This window comes from Dasypus novemcinctus, chromosome 13 (genome assembly GCF_030445035.2).
Source record: "Dasypus novemcinctus isolate mDasNov1 chromosome 13, mDasNov1.1.hap2, whole genome shotgun sequence".
NCBI lineage: Eukaryota > Metazoa > Chordata > Mammalia > Cingulata > Dasypodidae > Dasypus > Dasypus novemcinctus.
Window position 1 is genome coordinate 31,525,348 of NC_080685.1, and position 16,344 is coordinate 31,541,691.

At 50.3% G+C, this 16,344-nt stretch overlaps 1 protein-coding gene across 8 annotated transcripts in view; it reads right to left on the reverse strand.

Moving 5' to 3' along the window:
- Positions 1-16,344, reverse strand: part of ARHGEF2 (Rho/Rac guanine nucleotide exchange factor 2) — a 46,400-nt gene that overhangs the window by 22,072 nt on the left and 7,984 nt on the right. For 3 of the 8 annotated variants that reach the window (XM_058309857.1, XM_058309856.1, XM_058309860.2), the window contains exons 2-7: positions 14,606-14,886; positions 12,863-12,977; positions 9,155-9,193; positions 7,427-7,544; positions 6,793-6,832; positions 5,459-5,567 (exon numbers count right to left, since the gene is read on the reverse strand). In XM_058309857.1, coding sequence (XP_058165840.1) covers positions 5,459-5,567; positions 6,793-6,832; positions 7,427-7,544; positions 9,155-9,193; positions 12,863-12,977; positions 14,606-14,886 — 702 coding nt within the window. Of the gene's footprint in view, positions 1-443; positions 1,205-5,458; positions 5,568-5,766; positions 5,790-5,870; positions 5,986-6,792; positions 6,833-7,426; positions 7,545-9,154; positions 9,194-12,862; positions 12,978-14,605; positions 14,887-16,344 lie in introns of those variants that run through there. The other 5 variants (XM_058309858.1, XM_023592032.3, XM_071207475.1 and 2 more) reach the window with 5 other exon arrangements.

Sequence of the window (16,344 nt, forward strand, 5' to 3'; positions counted from 1 at the left end):
GATGGGGCGCCCAGGAACAGGGGGTCCTTAGAACCCCTAAGGGAGGAGAAAGGATCCCAACCACACAAAGACCTCTCTTCCCTTCACCTGAGGGTGACGAGGGGGGGCCGGGGGGGGGTCTCCCTCGGCCGCCGCGACCCCAGCCACCCACCCACCCAGAGGGCAGAACTGAATCACAGCTGGAAAGTCCATTTGCTAGGAGAGGAGGAGCTGACTTTTGTCTTGGAGGGGTGGCGGTGGTGGTGGGAGGAAGCTGGGAAACCACCCCCTCCCGCCCCCTCCGCCGAATGGAGGGGACAAAGGGGGAACGACCAAGCCAGCGACTGGGGAGGGGGTACGCCGAGCGCAGCACAGTGGGGCCGGGGTGAAAAGGGGGTACCAGAGAGTCCTCACCGCCCCCACCCCCGAGACACACACCTCCCTCTGCCCGCTCTGTCCCTTACCGGATCAACTTTCTTTCCTGAGACCCAAAACACCCGGTCCCGCCGGATCCGAGGCGACCGAGCCCCAGGTGTCCTCTCTTCCCGGATCCGGGCACTAAATCCGCGCGGAGCTGGAGGCGCGGGTCGCGCCTACCGCCTCCCCCAACCCCCTCCCCACTCACTCACAGTCCCCACCCACCCCGTCCCGCCGCTTTCCCGCTGACCGCGCCGCCTGGTTTTGGCGCCCAGAAAGCTGGCGGCGATGGGGGGTGGGGGGTGCGCTGCGGGTGTCTGGGGTCGGAGGGCACGCTGAGGACCGCGAGCCGGGAAAGAGGGGTTTCACAGCCCACCTTGCTCGCCAGCTCTTTGCTCCGGTCGATCCGCGCCCGCGTGAGGGACTCGATCCGAGACATAATCCGGTGGGGGGAGCCCCGGGGACGCGGCGCGGACCCAGGCGTCCAGCTATTGTGGGGGGAGGGCGGGGGGAGGGGTCCGCCCCGCACGCGTCGGGCTCGGGGACAGGAAGTCTGACTCCCCTCGCCCGGCACCCAGCGCCAGTTCCTCAAACCCGAGTCTCCACCCCCGCCCGAGCTCAGGAAGGGGGGAGGCGGAGCGGACGGGAGGGCGGGGGACGCGCGCGCGGGACGGGGCGCCCGGGTTTGTGGGGGGCGCGGCCTGGGACAAGTACGGGGAGCCGCCGACAGGTGGAGGGGCTCCGGGGTCAGTTTCCCCTCCAGCGCCTGGGGGCGCCCTCCAGCTCCGGGGACCGGCCCCCTAACTCTGGCTGTCCTCAGACCTGCGCTCCACCCCACGCCAGGGCTTCCCTTTCCCCTCCCCCACCGCGTGACTTCGGTCTTTAAAGACCCGCCGAACGACCAGAGATTCCATCCGCCCCCAACTCTCCAGGGAACCTGGGGCCGGTTCCTTCCTGGCCTTCGAGACCCATCAAAGCAGACCAGAGCAGACCCCTTTTACGACTGGGGGAAGGGAGGGGAAATCAAAGGGGAACTAAAGGCCGCCTCTTTAGAAAGCTTGAAGGCCAGGATTCGCTACCAGAGGTCCAAGAATCGGACAGAGAGAGGAGAAAATTCTTCCACGAGCCCCCACCCCTCTGGGGCCTTCTGGACCGCACTCCCAGCCCCGCTTCTGCCAGCAACATCTGGGGTTTGCCACCTTTACTGAAGGCCACGAAGCAGAGGAAGTCCTTCCTCGTGTCTAACCGCACTTCTCTCTGTGGCAAGCTAGGCCCGACCCAAAAGACCAGAAGCCAGCCTGCACTAGTCAGGGGGCACTTGGGGCATGGCGGTCTCTCCACACCAAGGGAGTTGGGGGTGGGGAGGCATTCGCCTTCCTGGACCCTTTGTCCCGGCCTGAGCCATCCTCCACCTTTGATGAGTTTCCTGCTGTTGGGAAAATCCCTCCTTCAGGCGAACTACGGTCACTCACACTGCAGAGTATTTCACCTTTCGGGTCTCCCGTTCTCTGGAGAAAGCAGAAGCACAGAAGCCCTGGGACAGAGCCTGTGCTGTGTTTGCTCGGCCCAGGCTGCCTTTACTCCTGAATGGTCAGGCTGGGGCAGGGCGGGGAGAAGGCTCACCCCAGTCACCCCAGATCCACCGGCTCCTCGCCTGGGCTCCACAGCAGGGCCCAACTCAGCACTCTTGTAGGTGCCAATTTTAGCCTCTGACACTATTTTGGGCTCCACTGCTCACCACTGGCTGAGCTGGCTGAGCTCCTCACCCATCCCCAGCAACCCCCAACCCCCCCCCACACACACACACACATACACACGTGGTTCCCCTGGCCTCCCCTCCTGCCAAGCAGCTCCTTCTTCACCCATTCCTCTGCTGAGGATCCTTATATAGCAAAGGCCAGGGGAAAAAAGAAATAAACCATATTCGCTGCAGGGCGAGTGTAAATTAGAGGGCAGAAAGGACTTTCCCAGGGCCACAAGGGAGGCTGGTTTCTCCAGGCTTGCACCTGCAGTGTAGACCTATGGAAGGCCCCCCGGAACTCCCCCAAACCAGCAGGCTCAGGGTCCTGGTCCCAGTCCTCTTCCTCCCCCAGGGGGCAGTCAAGGCGGAGGAAAGCACTAAATTTAAAAACAGCCAGGGGCCAGGATCTGGCCTCCTGACTCCGCCCACTGGGGGCTTAAGAAGGGGTGGGCTGGGATCTCTGCTAGAAGGGAAGGGAGAGTATTGCGAGCTAAGAATGGAATCTTAAAGAGCTATACTGTAGCTTGGAATGTAAAAAGCCTGGGACCTGAACCTCAGGGTTTCTTTTGGGGACCTCCCAAACCCAACCTCAACTTAGGAGCACTCTAAGAAAGAAGAGGACGTGATCCTCCAACCCCTTTCTGTCTCCCACCCCAATCTTTACTCCACTTTCCCTCCGTCCCATCTACTGTTTGTTTCCCTGCCCCTCACTCTGTGCCCTCTTCTTCCTCTTAGGAGATGAGTAACTGGGAAGAGGGGAGGGGAAACTCCCTCCTGGCTTTAGTGAGCTAGGCCCGCAACTTGACTCATTTTCCATTTTCTATGTCCAGTGGCACAATGAACTCTTCATTCTTTTCCTTGGCATTCTCTGCTCCTTCTTCCAAACCCCTTCTTCATCCCATCCCTCCTTCTCTTAGCTAGTGATATCTCTCAGATTTTCAGTTTTTTTTTTTTTTTTGGGTACATTAGCAAAAACAAAACCAAAAGCCAGCCTTAATTTCTGCCAGAATCTAAAAATAGCCACCACCTTCCTTAGACAAATGTGTCCCTCACATTGCAAGACAGGGGAAGTCCCAGGTTGGCTCCTGGCTGTCAGAACTGCCAAAAAGCAGTTCATTTTCCTTCTTATTGCTCTGGGCCTTGTGTATTCTATGAGGGAGTAGCTAAGGCATAAGTAACTCCAGTGGACAAGAAGATGATAGAAAAGGGGAAGGGGAGATAAACTGTCATGTAAGGTTTACCGAGAAAGGCAACATTAGATAGTCAAACCTCGGTTTGCAATACAGCTCCACCTCCTATAGCAGTAGGATCTGGGGCAAGAAACTTCAACCTCTAAGTTATCTTGTCCATAAGATGAAGATGAAAATGCTTATCCTTGCCAGAGTGTTTATAAGAATTACATGAACTGACCTCTGGGAGTGTGTTTTGTTAACTGTACAATGCTGTGAAGTGGGAAAGAATAAGCCACTTCCTCCCTCACTGCTTGACTGAGTTTCTCTCTGGCCCCACCCCCTAATGTTTACTGGATTCAGGGTCCCCTCTCCTGAGCTGGGACCAGGGGGAGAGAGAAAGTCTGGGAGGAGGGGAAGGAAAAGATTAAATGCAGCAGGCATACTCCAAAGAACCATCATCACAGTCCCCTTGAGAAGGCGTGGATTCTCACCCACTGGGATTGCTCAGGCTCCTCCCAGCCCCACCCTCTGTGCCAGCCTCTCCTCGGCAAGCCTTTTAGCCAGGATTCCCCCGTGCTCTGGGCCGGCAGGGAGGGGAGAGGAAAACCTCGTGGCATTGTTAGTAGCTTCTCATTGCAGGCGTGGATGGGGGTTGAGGCTGATGTGGGCATGAGAGCTACATGAGGGTGGAAGGAGGCGGAGCAGGAGATGACAGAGCGGGAAACAGGGCAAGACAGGACCAGAGACACTGGTGAGGAAAGGCCGGTGGGGAAATCTGCTTTACTCTGGCTCTTTGCCTGCTGCATGACTGGACTCCAAAGTCTCTACCCACATTCCCCTTCCCCAGGCCACTCAACCCCACCAGCCCAGACCTGCACGTGTGGGCAAATGCAGGCTAACTGGGATTTGGGTAGCCCTGGGCAGCACCAAACCCCCCAAACCCACACTCACTCCCACTGTAGGAGAAGAGGGTGACTCCACCATCGGACTCTGCTATCCCGAACAGGAGAGCCGGTGGGGGATGCGATCAGACCCCAAAGTCTTTGTTTTTGTTTTCTTCTCATGGGAGAGAAGAATCCTTACGGCCCCACTACCCTCCCCACCTCCATCTTTCAAATCTTCTGACAGCTTCTCTTTCTCTCCTGCTCACCTGGTCTCCTCCCTACACCAGCCTCAACTCTCCATGGCCTGCGGTGAGAAGTTGCTACCAACTCCACGAGGTTTCCCTCTCCCTTCCCAGCTGGCCCAAAGCAGAGGGAATCCTGGCTAAAAGGCTTGCAGAGGAGGCACAGGCTCTGTGCCTGGGGCTGGGAGGAGCCCAAGCAACCCTGATGGGTGAATCCCTGCCTTTTCAAGGGGACCATCGTGCTGCCTGCTCTGGAATTTCTCTCAAAACTCAGCAGCCAGCCCCCCAGCTTAGAGAGTACAGGTCTACTTGGGAGGCTAGCAGAGAGGGGGAGGCGGCGGCTCCTTCTGCCAGTACTTGAAGAAAGGGGAAATGACTTCAAGCACCAGGCAGAGGTCCCAGTTGCACCAGTGCATGGAGGTTAGTAACATGGAAGAGAGCACCATGCCTTCACCTTCCTGGGATCAGAACTGCACACGGCCCCCACTCGTACGCCTGTGCATGTGCTCCCATAATCATATACCTTCCTGGCTGCCTCTCTGCCTATGGTCTAATTTCAACTCCTTCAGCTGCTGTATCTACCCATAAAATTATGTGTGTAAAAGCACTTTGCCAAGCCCAACACTCTATGAAGAAGTACAGAGGATGCTGTAATTATGATCATTATTATGCCCGATAGCGATAGCTAAGACTTCTGCTGCCCACTGCTTAGCTATGTGAGGCCTAAAGGGAGGGTGGGTTGGGCCCTCCCTTTAGGAGCTTCTGAGACTCCGGGCCTTTCTCTTCCAGCTGTCCACAGTTGGCTGCTGAACTTGGAGGCATGGGGTAAAGCAAAAAAAAAGGAGATTTCCTGGCAAATGGGGAGGAAGGCTGGGAGAGACAGCACGTGTTCCTTTAAAATTTGAACCCATGCCCGGAGTCTCAGTCTAACTGGGGGTGCCAGGGAGGATGGTGAGATGGTGAGGAAAGGAATCGGGCAGGGCAGTGGGTCCCACGCCTCTCGCTTCCCCAGTTGGCTCCTACCTTGGCCTTTCCGGTCATGCCGAAGATGAGGCTGAAGGTCCGCCGCAGGGAGGAGCCTGCCCAGGTACTTGAACTCCCTTCCAGTTGGCTACAGTTGCTGTCCCAAGGACTGCAGAGAGAAAAGGATGAGATGAGGAGGTGAAGACAGAGCTGGGAAGGAAGAAAGTTATGCCCAGAGAGATGGCGGATGAAGGTGCCATGCCCAAGAGAGGAAGAAAGGGCGTGTGAGTGCGAGACCGTGAGAGAAAGGGCGAGGACGAAAGAGGAAGACTTGGAGAGAAAGCAACCCCCCCCATCCCCGCCCTGACCTCCTCTGACTTCCTGGATGTGGACACTTGCGTTTCCAAGGCCTCTCTATTTATGAGGAAAACTCCAGGCTCCTCCCACATAACTGCAGGCTCCCCCTTCCTACCTAATCCAGGCTCAGGATGGGAGGCTCAATCTCCTCTCCTGCTGCTTCCAGCGGAAGTGGTATGGGGTGGGGGCTCTCCAGGGCCGCATTTCCCTCTTGCAGAACAAGAGCGCTGTATGCGACCCTCTCTGCTGTTTGGAAAGGGCCTCTGGGCCTAAAGCCAGTGAGGACTGAATTTCCTGGGATTTCATCAGCCCCATCCCATGAGCTAATCCCAAACCCAGAGCCAGGAGGATGTGTCAGCTAGAGATTTTCAGGACCACAAATCAGAGCCTGATATCTTAAAGGGCCCATTACTTGCTCACACACCCACACTGTCTTAGAGGCCTGACCTGCTTTAAGCAGACTTTGGCTGTAGGAGCCAAATAAACAGGTGCTGATTTTGCATGCTTATGTACATAGTTATTAAATCCCCAGCCTCACTGGATTCCTGAACTCTGCCTTCAGCCCCTGCCCTCTCCCCTTGGAGCTCTATAGTCTTTGCCCAGCTCTCCTTAGAGCCACTCCCCATTGGTCAATTAGCTGATCCACGGTCCTTGGTCACTGTCTCGCCCTCAGACTGTCCAACGGTGGCTCTGTCTGCTCACCTTTAGGTTACTGACATCAGCAAGCAACTCCCACTTTCCTTTGCTGAACTGGCACCCTGTGGTCTGGATACTCCTATTTTTCCCCCCTAATTTCTTTCCCATCCCATGGGGCCACGGGAAACCTGCCGCGCCTTCCCTCCTACAGAGAAGAGGGAGAATTCTGTGCGGCTCAGGGAGAAGGGATGTTAGGATAGTTGGAGGTCTCTCATCGGAAATGGAAAAGGGAACAGTGTTTCAGGAAGCAGAGAGACCCCTGAGACCACAAAATCCAGGACCCGGTCCCACTGCCCCTCCCCCACCTAGGTCTTTGAAGAGCTTCCAGTCCCCCAACTCACCTTTGGCTGAGGTCAGCAGCAGGGGACTGGGGTAAATTCCCTGCCAGAACAAAAGGAGAGGAGAAGTGTCTGGCTAAGGCCAGACAAAGGCGTCCAGGGCTGCCTCCCCCGCCCCCTCCACCTGGATCAGGTTCCCAAGCTGCAGGTGCATGTGACGCCATTCCTGAGGGCGGGCGCTGGGGAGCAGGGAGGGAGGGCGGGGTCTGAGCAGAGCAGACCTGGGGAACTTAGGAGCCAAGGGAACAGAACACCAGGGTTACGTGGAGAAGCCGGCTGGGGCCCTGATGCCTCAGTTCTGTTTCTGGTGATGGAGAGGACAGAGGTTTCACATTAGGCTCTCAACACTGCACCTTGAGGACAAGGGTCATTGCAGGTAACTGTCCTCCATCTCTGATGAGAACGTGGGTTGAAGAGCCTCACTCTGTCCTATGTCCTCCTTCATTGGAAGGAGAGTCTCAGAAGGTCAAAGGCTGGAATTCAGAGCTCTCATTTAAACAATGGCATGTTGGGGCTCCATGGGGGTGTGGTTAGACACATTCCATGACATCTGGACCCAAACAGCTGGCTCTGAGAAGTGGTGGTGAGATGGGCAGGGGAAGGGGCTACCACTGCTTTGCTCCCCACCTTTACTCACCAGCTGGATCTGAGCAGCTCACGAAGTCATTGATGCCACTCATGGATACAGATTTGGAAAGGATGCCAGTAGCCAGGTGGTCTGAAGGGCCACGAGATGGATGGCAGGAACCCCGATCCTAGAAACACATCAAGAGTCCTCACCCAGAGATCAGGTTTCATCATCTTCCCCTATGCTCTCTGCTTCCCCACAGACTGGCCCTTCTTCAAATCAAGGGCTCCCACCGCTCTCCACAACCCATATCTGTGATATTCCACTTGAAATAGTTGGGAAGTTATTTCTGCTATTTAGTATTCACCACTCTGCTGCAATTCAAGCCCAGGTTTTCTTAATATAGAAAATGTCTTGAAGAAGAAAAAGATTTGTGCTGAATGGTTTCCAGAGGTGACAAACTTAACCTATAGGGGCAAGTAATGACAAAAACTGAAGCAATAGGGAGTAGAAATAGTCATAGACCACACATTCAACCACTGGAGAAGGACTTTTTTCTCAAACGTACATGGAGCATTACAAAACCTGGCCACCTATTGGGCCATAAGGCAAATCCTAACACATTTCAAAGAACCAGTATCATAGAGATCACAGAAAACAACCTAGAAGTCCATCTTTAGCAAACTGGATAAAGAATCTATGATCTATTTATACTGTTCAGCAATAAAAATGAACAAACCACAGCTCACTCAACAACATGAAAGAATCAAGACACAAAATATTTAAATTATGTATGATTACATTCATATAAAGTTTAAAATAGGTAAAACTAATTGATATTGCTTAGAGATGCATACATAAGTGGTAGATCTATAAAGAAAATCAATCTCAAAAGTCAGGAAAGTGGTCATCTCTGCCAGGAGAGAGAGGGAAGGGGAGGGAAGGCTTCTGGATTTTTTTTATTAGAGAAGTTACAGGTTTACATAAAAATCATGCAAAAAATAGATTTCCCCTGCCATTAGTACTACTTTGCATTAGTGTGGTACATTTGGTACAACTGATGGAACAATATTATAATTGCACACTAATGCAAACTATGAGCAGTAGTTAATAGTGGTTACCTGCAGGTTTGATTCCTAGTTATTCACTAATCTTACTTTTAAGTTTTATACACTTTTCTGTATGTATTTTCTATTTAAAAATTTTTTAAGTGTTAAAATCAATATATATTTAGAATTTTAAATCACCCTTTTATTAAATTATTGGTTAAAGAAGAAATGATAATGGATATGTAAAGATATTTTAAAACTGAATAAAAGTGAAAATATAGAATGAAACTTGTGAGGAACAGCCAAAGTGGTATTTCAAGGGCAATTTATAGCCTTAAAACACTTCTATTGAAAAATTTTTGAAGCTGAAAATTAATGAGCTATGCCAACTTAAAAAGTTAGAAAAACAACAACACAACAAACCCAAAGATAACAGAAGGAAGGTTATAATCAAGATAAAAGCAAAAATCAGTGATGTAGTAAAGGATAAAACAGAAAGGATCAAAAAGTCCAAGAATTGTTTGTTTTTTTGAATGGGCAAACAAAACAGACAAATTCTGATAAGAGGAAGAGAAAAGAGAGAGAATACACACAGACAAAACTAGAATGAAAAAGTGGGCTTAATACAGAAAGACCAGTAATTTAAAAAATAAGATAATACTGCCTGCAACTTCATGCAAATAACTTTGAAAATATAAACAAAATAGACAAATGCTTTCAAAAGAAAAAATATATATATATAACTTACCAAAATTGAATCAAGAAGTAATAGAAAATCTGAATGGTCCTATTAAAGAAATTGAATCAGTAGTTAATTTTCCTATATAAACAAAAACAAAACACCAGGCTAAAACAGTTTTAATAGTCAAGGGATAGATCTTTCAAGGAACAGATCACTGAAATCTTACACAAACTCTTCCAAAAAAAATAGGAAAAGAATACTTTCCAACTTAGTATAGAGCAAGTACAACCTTGATTCTAAAATTACGTAGGGACAGTACAACGAAGGAAAATTATGGGCCTGTCTTTCTTTGCACCTAAGTACAAAAACCTCAAACAAAATATTAGCAATATTAGTAGATTTTAAATGGCCACAAATTGTTTACAGCTCCTCCCATTAAGAAGGAGTCTATTTCTTCTGTTTAAATTTGGGTTGATATTTTTCCTTTTGCCTTACTCTGATGAATAGAATGCAATGGTATTATGTGATTTCTCAGTCTAGGCCTTAAGAAACCTTGCAGTTTCCACATTTGCCCTCTTGGAATTCTACTGCTGTAAGAACAAGCCAAAGTCATGGATCAGATCCCAGCTGGCCTGTTAACCACCAAAAAGACTGATAAATTAGACTTCATCTAAATAAAAAACTCATGCTCATTAAAAAGACACTATTAAGAAAGTAAAAATAGGGAAGCAGACTTGGCCCAATGGATAGGGTGTCCACCTACCACATGGGAGGTCTGCGATTCAAATCCCGGGCCTCCTTGACCCGTGTGGAGCTGGCCCATGCACGGTGCTGATGCGTGCAAGGAGTGCCGTGCCACGCAGGGGTGTCCCCTGTGTAGGGGAGCCCCATGCACAAGGAGTGAGCCCCATAAGGACAGCCGCCCAGCGCGAAAGAAAGTTCAGCCTGCCTAAGAATGGCACTGCACACACAGAGAGCTGATGCAACAAGATGAGGCAACAAAAAGAAACACAGATTCCCGGTGCCACTGATAAGGATAGAAGCGGTCACAGAAGAACACACAGCAAATGGACACAGAGAGCAGACAACTGGGGGGGTGGGGGGGGAGGAAAGGGGAGAGAAAAAATAAAAAATAAATAAATAAAAAGAAAGAAAGAAAGAAAGAAAAAGTAAAAATGCATGACAGTAAAAGTAATCACAGACTTGGGGAAAGTATTCACAATACATATATCTATCTGGCAAAGGATTCATATCCAGAATATATAAAGAACTCTAACAAATCAATAAGAAAAAGACAGGGGAGGGGGTGGTTGAGTGACTGCTTCCCATGTACGAAGTTCTGATTCAATCCCCAGTACCACCTTAAAAAATAAAAATAAAAAAAGACAAGCAAATTTATAAAAACTGGACAAAAGATTTGAACAGGCACTTCACAAAAGAAGATATTCAGATCATTAATATATTTATGAAAAGGTGCTCAACATCATTTTTCAACAGGAAAATAAAAATAAAACCAGAATGAAATACCGCTAAGACATCTACCAGAATGGCTAAAATTAAAGATTGACAAAAAATCCATATTCCTAAAAATAAATCTAACAAATATCCTCAAGACCTGTATGGAGAAAATGGAGGGGTATACAATTGTCTTTGATAGGAAGATTCAATATTGTAAAGATGTCACTTTTCCCTAAATTAGTTTATATTCAATGCAACTCCAGTCAAAATCTTAAAGAATTTTATGCACTTTTTTTACTTAAGTAAATATGTTCATTTTTAAAAATTAAGAAATTCTGTTTATTTAAAGGCATTTTAGGAGAGGAAAAGACAATAACAAATTGAGAAAAGGTCACAACACATGTAACAACAAAGGGTTAGTATTTGGAATATATAAAGAACACACTGAAAATAATAAAGGAAAAAAAACAGAAGAATGGGCAAAGACATGAATAGGAATTTCACAAATGATAAAACACAAAAACAGCCAATAAACATACGAAAAAATGCTCAATTTCATTTGTAATAAGGTAATTCAAATTAAGACCACAGGGAGATGTGTAAGTACTAGATTGGCAAAAATTAAGTCTGATGACACCAAATGTTGAAGAGAATGTGGATCAATGGGAACTCTTATATACTGCTGATGGGAGTGGAAAATCATATGGCATTATCTTGTAAAACTGAGTATCTAATAACTCTATGACCTAGCAATTTCACTCTAAAGTATCCACTCTAGAGAAATTCTTGCAAATATGTGCACAAGATGGTGGTTACCTCTGGAGGGGTAGCAAGAGAATAGAAGGGAGGGCTACGTAAGTAAAGACAGATACCGTGGTGGGATTCTAGTTCCTGGGATGGGTGGGTGATGGAACATTTAAAAATATTAAAAAGACGAAAATACAGCAGAAAATATTAGCAATGCTGGCAAACTGGAGAGCACAGGTCCCATTTAAGGACATCTGAATTTTTAAAAGTGTAAGCACAGTTCTGGCCAAACAAAACAAATTTTTGGAGCTAGATTTGGCTCCTGGACTGCCAGTCTGCAACCCTGAGTATAACCCAATGAGTCTCAGACTTTAGATCTATAGGAAAACAAAACTTGCAGGAAAACAAAACAAACAACAACGAAACAAGCATATAAGAAAAAGAAAACTACAGGAGGGTTTAAAGAAGAAAATATATAATACCAAAAAAGAAAAAAAAAAAGTGAAAGAGAAGGAAAGAAGTACAAGGCAGGGGAGGGGAGAAGAGGAAAAGACAGTTCATTGAACTCATCTTCGTCCTGTGTGCCAGTCTCTGTGCTGGGCACTTTAACACCTTTTTCATCTAATAATCACAACTTTAAAAGACAGTTTTTATTGTTCTGATTTTCAGGAAGAGGAATTTACCGGTTGGTAAATGAAGGATCTAGGAATCAGTTTAACTCCCAAATCCCTATTCTTTTCAGTATGCCTCACTGAACTAGGATAGTGGCAAGCATTTGGCGATAATGGAGGAAAGCAGGTGATGGGATGAGGTGGCTCCTCGCTGCTTCCCTGACAGGCTGTACACAGCCCCTTTCTCTCAGCCCCTTTCTCACACCATGTGGGTTTGGTACCCTTGGCTAGCTAGAAGATGAGCTGGGGGGCAGGAAACCTTTAGCCACCCAGCTTTGGAGGCATCTCTGTGTGATGAGGGACCTTTAGGTAGCAGACCCAGGGGTGTCTCTAAAGCCCTCGTGAATCTGGGTTCTTAGATCCTGGTTGGAGATTCCCCTCCCCACTCCCGCCCCCCCTCCCACCCCAGTTATGTTCCTTCAGCCAGAAGGCTGGGCAATCTCTGTATCTTTTCTCATTGGCTAGTTCTATATTATCTTGTTAGACAAGTCTTGCCTTTCAGGGTACCAGATGCCTGGTTTCACCCCACAAATACTAAGTTTAGCTCCCCAGCTGAGAGATGTGGGTCCACAGAAAGAAGTGGTTGTCATGACCAGGGGAACAGGGGCCTTTTAATAAGGAGGAACGGGTACCCACGTGAATGCACAGGCACAGACACTGGAAGAAACAGAGTCTCAGAGACTGAGGCAGGACCCCGAGGTGGGGACAGAGCATGCAGACCCAGGGAAGCAGACAGTGGGGTACAGACCACAGATGCAGATTCGTCAGATAGAGTGGTGGAGAAATGCCTGGGCACAGAGAGCCCCCCGCAGCCGGCAGAACAGAAGAGGGAAGGAGTGGTGCGGCGTGGGGGGGGGGGCGAGGCGGTGGTCTTCATGGGGGATTTGTCTGTCCATACCACGCGGGACGCTTGACCACCCTGCTGCTGCAGTTCCAGAATGTCCAGTTCCTCTTGGCTCCGCAGTAAGGGGACCTGGTAGGGGTCTGCGCATCCCGAGGCCTGAAGATTCCTCCTGAAACACACATGGCCACCCCTGGCCTCCGTATCCAGCAGCCAGTGACAGGCACCAGGAGCACCACCCAGCTCAGCCCTGTTGTTTGCCCCCAGCCCAGCCCTTCCTGTTGGCATAGACTTAGTCCCAACCCAACTGGCCTCCCTTCGGAGTTCTGCTTTGACAGAGCAGCAGAAGTGGCTGCGGGCGAGGGGGGCCCCTGCTGGCCACAGGGCAGTACTGCGCTCCAGGGGAAAGCCAGTGTTCAGGGAGCGGCCAAGGGCAAGCTGGGTTCTCACTCCGCGCCCTGATTCTGACGCCATCCTTTGCCCCTGCCCAGCTAAAGGGTATGCCCAGGACTCCCTTCTCTCTCTACCCAAGGGGCAGACTTAATACTTGGTCAGGAAGGGTGAGGAGACCCCGAGGTAGAGTTGGCACCATGTAGGTCCACAGGGCTTCTCCATCTTCCATCAACTGTCTTTAAGAAGGTGCCACAACATGAATGAATAACCCTTAACTTGTCAGAATATAAACACCTCAACGAGGGGATGCAGAAAGCAGCTTAGAGCTTAAGTGATGGCCAGGGAGCCAAGGCAGCCCAGCTGCTGCCAAGCCAGCGTGGGCTCTCCCCAGAGACACATGGCACGAGGAGAGGAGGGGAGGGGAGGGGAGGAGAAGAGGGGAGGGGAAGGTAGGGGAGGGTAGAGGAGGGGAGGAAGGTGCCACAAGCCCTGGGAGAATTTCTTCAAGGCTGTTCAGGCAGGGTCCCCCTCACCTGGCCCGGCCAGTCCTGCACGGGAGCTAGAGAGGGTTGGCAGACTCACCAGAGCCCAGGGAGCTTGTCCAAGGGGGCCAGTGCCAAAGCGGAGGGACCGTGCCCGTCCACGACTAGCAGGCCCCACAGTGACCACTCACTGAACTCCTCACGCCGACCACCTCCCCGCCCCCCACCCCTGCCCTTCTCTTTCTGACTTCCTCTGACTTTGGAGAAGTGGCGAGGGATTTTCCAGGGGAGAAGGAAGACACGGGTCCCTCTTCTCCAGCCCCCCGAGCTTGTACAGCATTGTCCCCCATTGCTGGGCTATACTATGAGTTAGTCCAAGACATCTTGGGGCTCCCGCAGACTGGAAGCAATAGGTTGGCGGGAATCTGGAAATGGGACAGACCCAATGCCCCAACCCTGGGACCACTTCTTTCAGGAAATCTCCCAAAGTTCTATGGGCTTTAGTTTCTTCATCTGTAAAATGAGGGGATTGGGCCAGATGACCCCCAAGTCCCTTCCAGCTCTGACACTGTGGCATGGTTCCATGAAACCCAAAATGGCGCATGGAGGCAATAAGCGCTAAGAGCCGAGGATCCTTCCAGCCACCTCCACACCCTCTCCCCGCGCCCATCCCCAACCTGCCCTAGAGACCAGATCAAAAGAAGGAGCCAGAACCACTAGGAGGAGCCACTTTTGAAAGGCTCGTTCCTATCCCCAGGGAAAGTGCCGAGGGCCCAGGGCTCTTCAACTTCTGTCATTTTCCCACGGTGGCTGTCTCTCTAGGGAGATAATCAGGGGCCGAGTACACCAAAATATTCCTTTCCAGTGACTTTCTCCAAGGTGAGGGCTTAAGGGAAGAAGGGTCGGAGGTGCCCTGGGGGCTTACCTGCTCAGCGGATCCTGGAGCTCCCTACCAGACCCCCAGCTATGTCTCTTGAAGGGGTCGTAGTTGTGGTTACGGGCGCGGAAAGCCCCTGACCTTCGGAGGGGCACAGCATGGAAGCCATTGTCCTCCTCCTTCTCTTCTTCCTCCTCCTCTTCCTCCATCTGCTCTCTGGACTCAACCGCAGACAGGCAGCGGCGAGTGTGTCCTTGGGGCACAGGGTCTCCGCCTGCCAGGAACACCTCGGGGACAGCTCTGTTCATGGGAGGCACATGCAGGCTGGTCTGAATCGAGAAAGCAGAGGAGGGTGAGCAGAGTTCTGGAACTTGGAACTTGGAACTATAAGGGTGTCACATTCAGCAGGGCCTCGGAGACCCTTTGCTTTACCGAGGCACAGCAGTGGAGAAGGGCTGTCTCAGGGTCTCATCATGAACCGACCTCAGAGTCAGTTCTTAGGTTTTCTGCTCCCAGTCCAGAGTGCTTTCCAGAACCTAAGAGACCCTCATTTGCTCACTAATAATGAGCAAATTCCATTACTGAGCACCTGTGTGGCAGAAGGCCAAACCAAGCAAAGAGAAATAGACGTTTTCCTGCCCTCAAGGAGTTCAGTCTTATGAGCATGTACGTGTGTGTGTGCATACGTAGACAAACACACACCTGCAAATACTAAACTGTCCAGGGTATGCCAAATGCCAGCCAGGGAAGTATCAACAAAAGGCTTTGGGCTATCAAAGGAGTGTGCACATACACCTAATTGGGAGAGTTAGTAAAAGGAACCAGAAGGAGGTAGATTATGGGCCTGGAGGGGCAGAGGGGGTTGGCCTGGTTGGTGTGTAGGATTCTAGGCAGATAAAGCAGCACAAGGAAGGGGGAGTGAGGATTTCTTCTTCCTAAGGCTGGACATACGGGCAGTAAGAGCTGTTCTGACTCCTCCCCATGGAGAAGGGCCCCAAGCAGCAGCCAGAGCACCCCTCAATTCCTTCTCTCTTTCCCAGATGGCTTTGTTCTCACTGCCCAACTCCCCTGACTGGCATCAGAGTTCATCTCAGTGTGTCTCAGAGTTGAGTTGAGAACCCTTGGGCACTTTTTTATTTTTTAAGTACCAGGGGCCAGGGATTGAATCCGGGACCTTGTATATGAAAAACCGATGCGTAACTACTGAGCCACATAGGCTTTCTCCTGCATTGTTTTTTTTTCATTTGTTTTGTGTTTGTTTGTTTGTTTGTTTTTTCAGGAGGCACAGGTAACTAAACCTGGGACCTCCTGTGTGGGAGGCAGGAGCCCAACTACTCGAGCCACATCCACTCCCCCTTGGGTACTCTTAAAGTCAAAATGCTGAGCCATATTCCCCAAAGAAGGATCAAGTACTGAGGAGGCAGAGGGGCAGGTAAAGCACTAACATTTCTTTCGTACCTCTGTCCACCTCACTCCTAGGCCATGTTTCTCTAGACCTTCTGCTAGAAAAGTCTCCCAGGCTCCACTTCTCCCAGGACCACTTCCCGCTACTGAGATGTTAGGAGGGCCCAGGGCGACCTGGAAGCCCTGAGCCAGTCATCCCTCCTCCCAGGTTTTCCGTAAGAGTGTCGAGCCTTTCCCAAGTCCTCTTAACCATCCTGGCAAAGTCCAGGTTCTTAGAAAGTTGTTCCTTCAGTCCACTTTGCCCTCTCTCACTATAATTTGTCCACTCCATCTGGGGGCTGCCTAATGCCTGTTTACCACAGGGACGGAAGGGAAACAGGCAC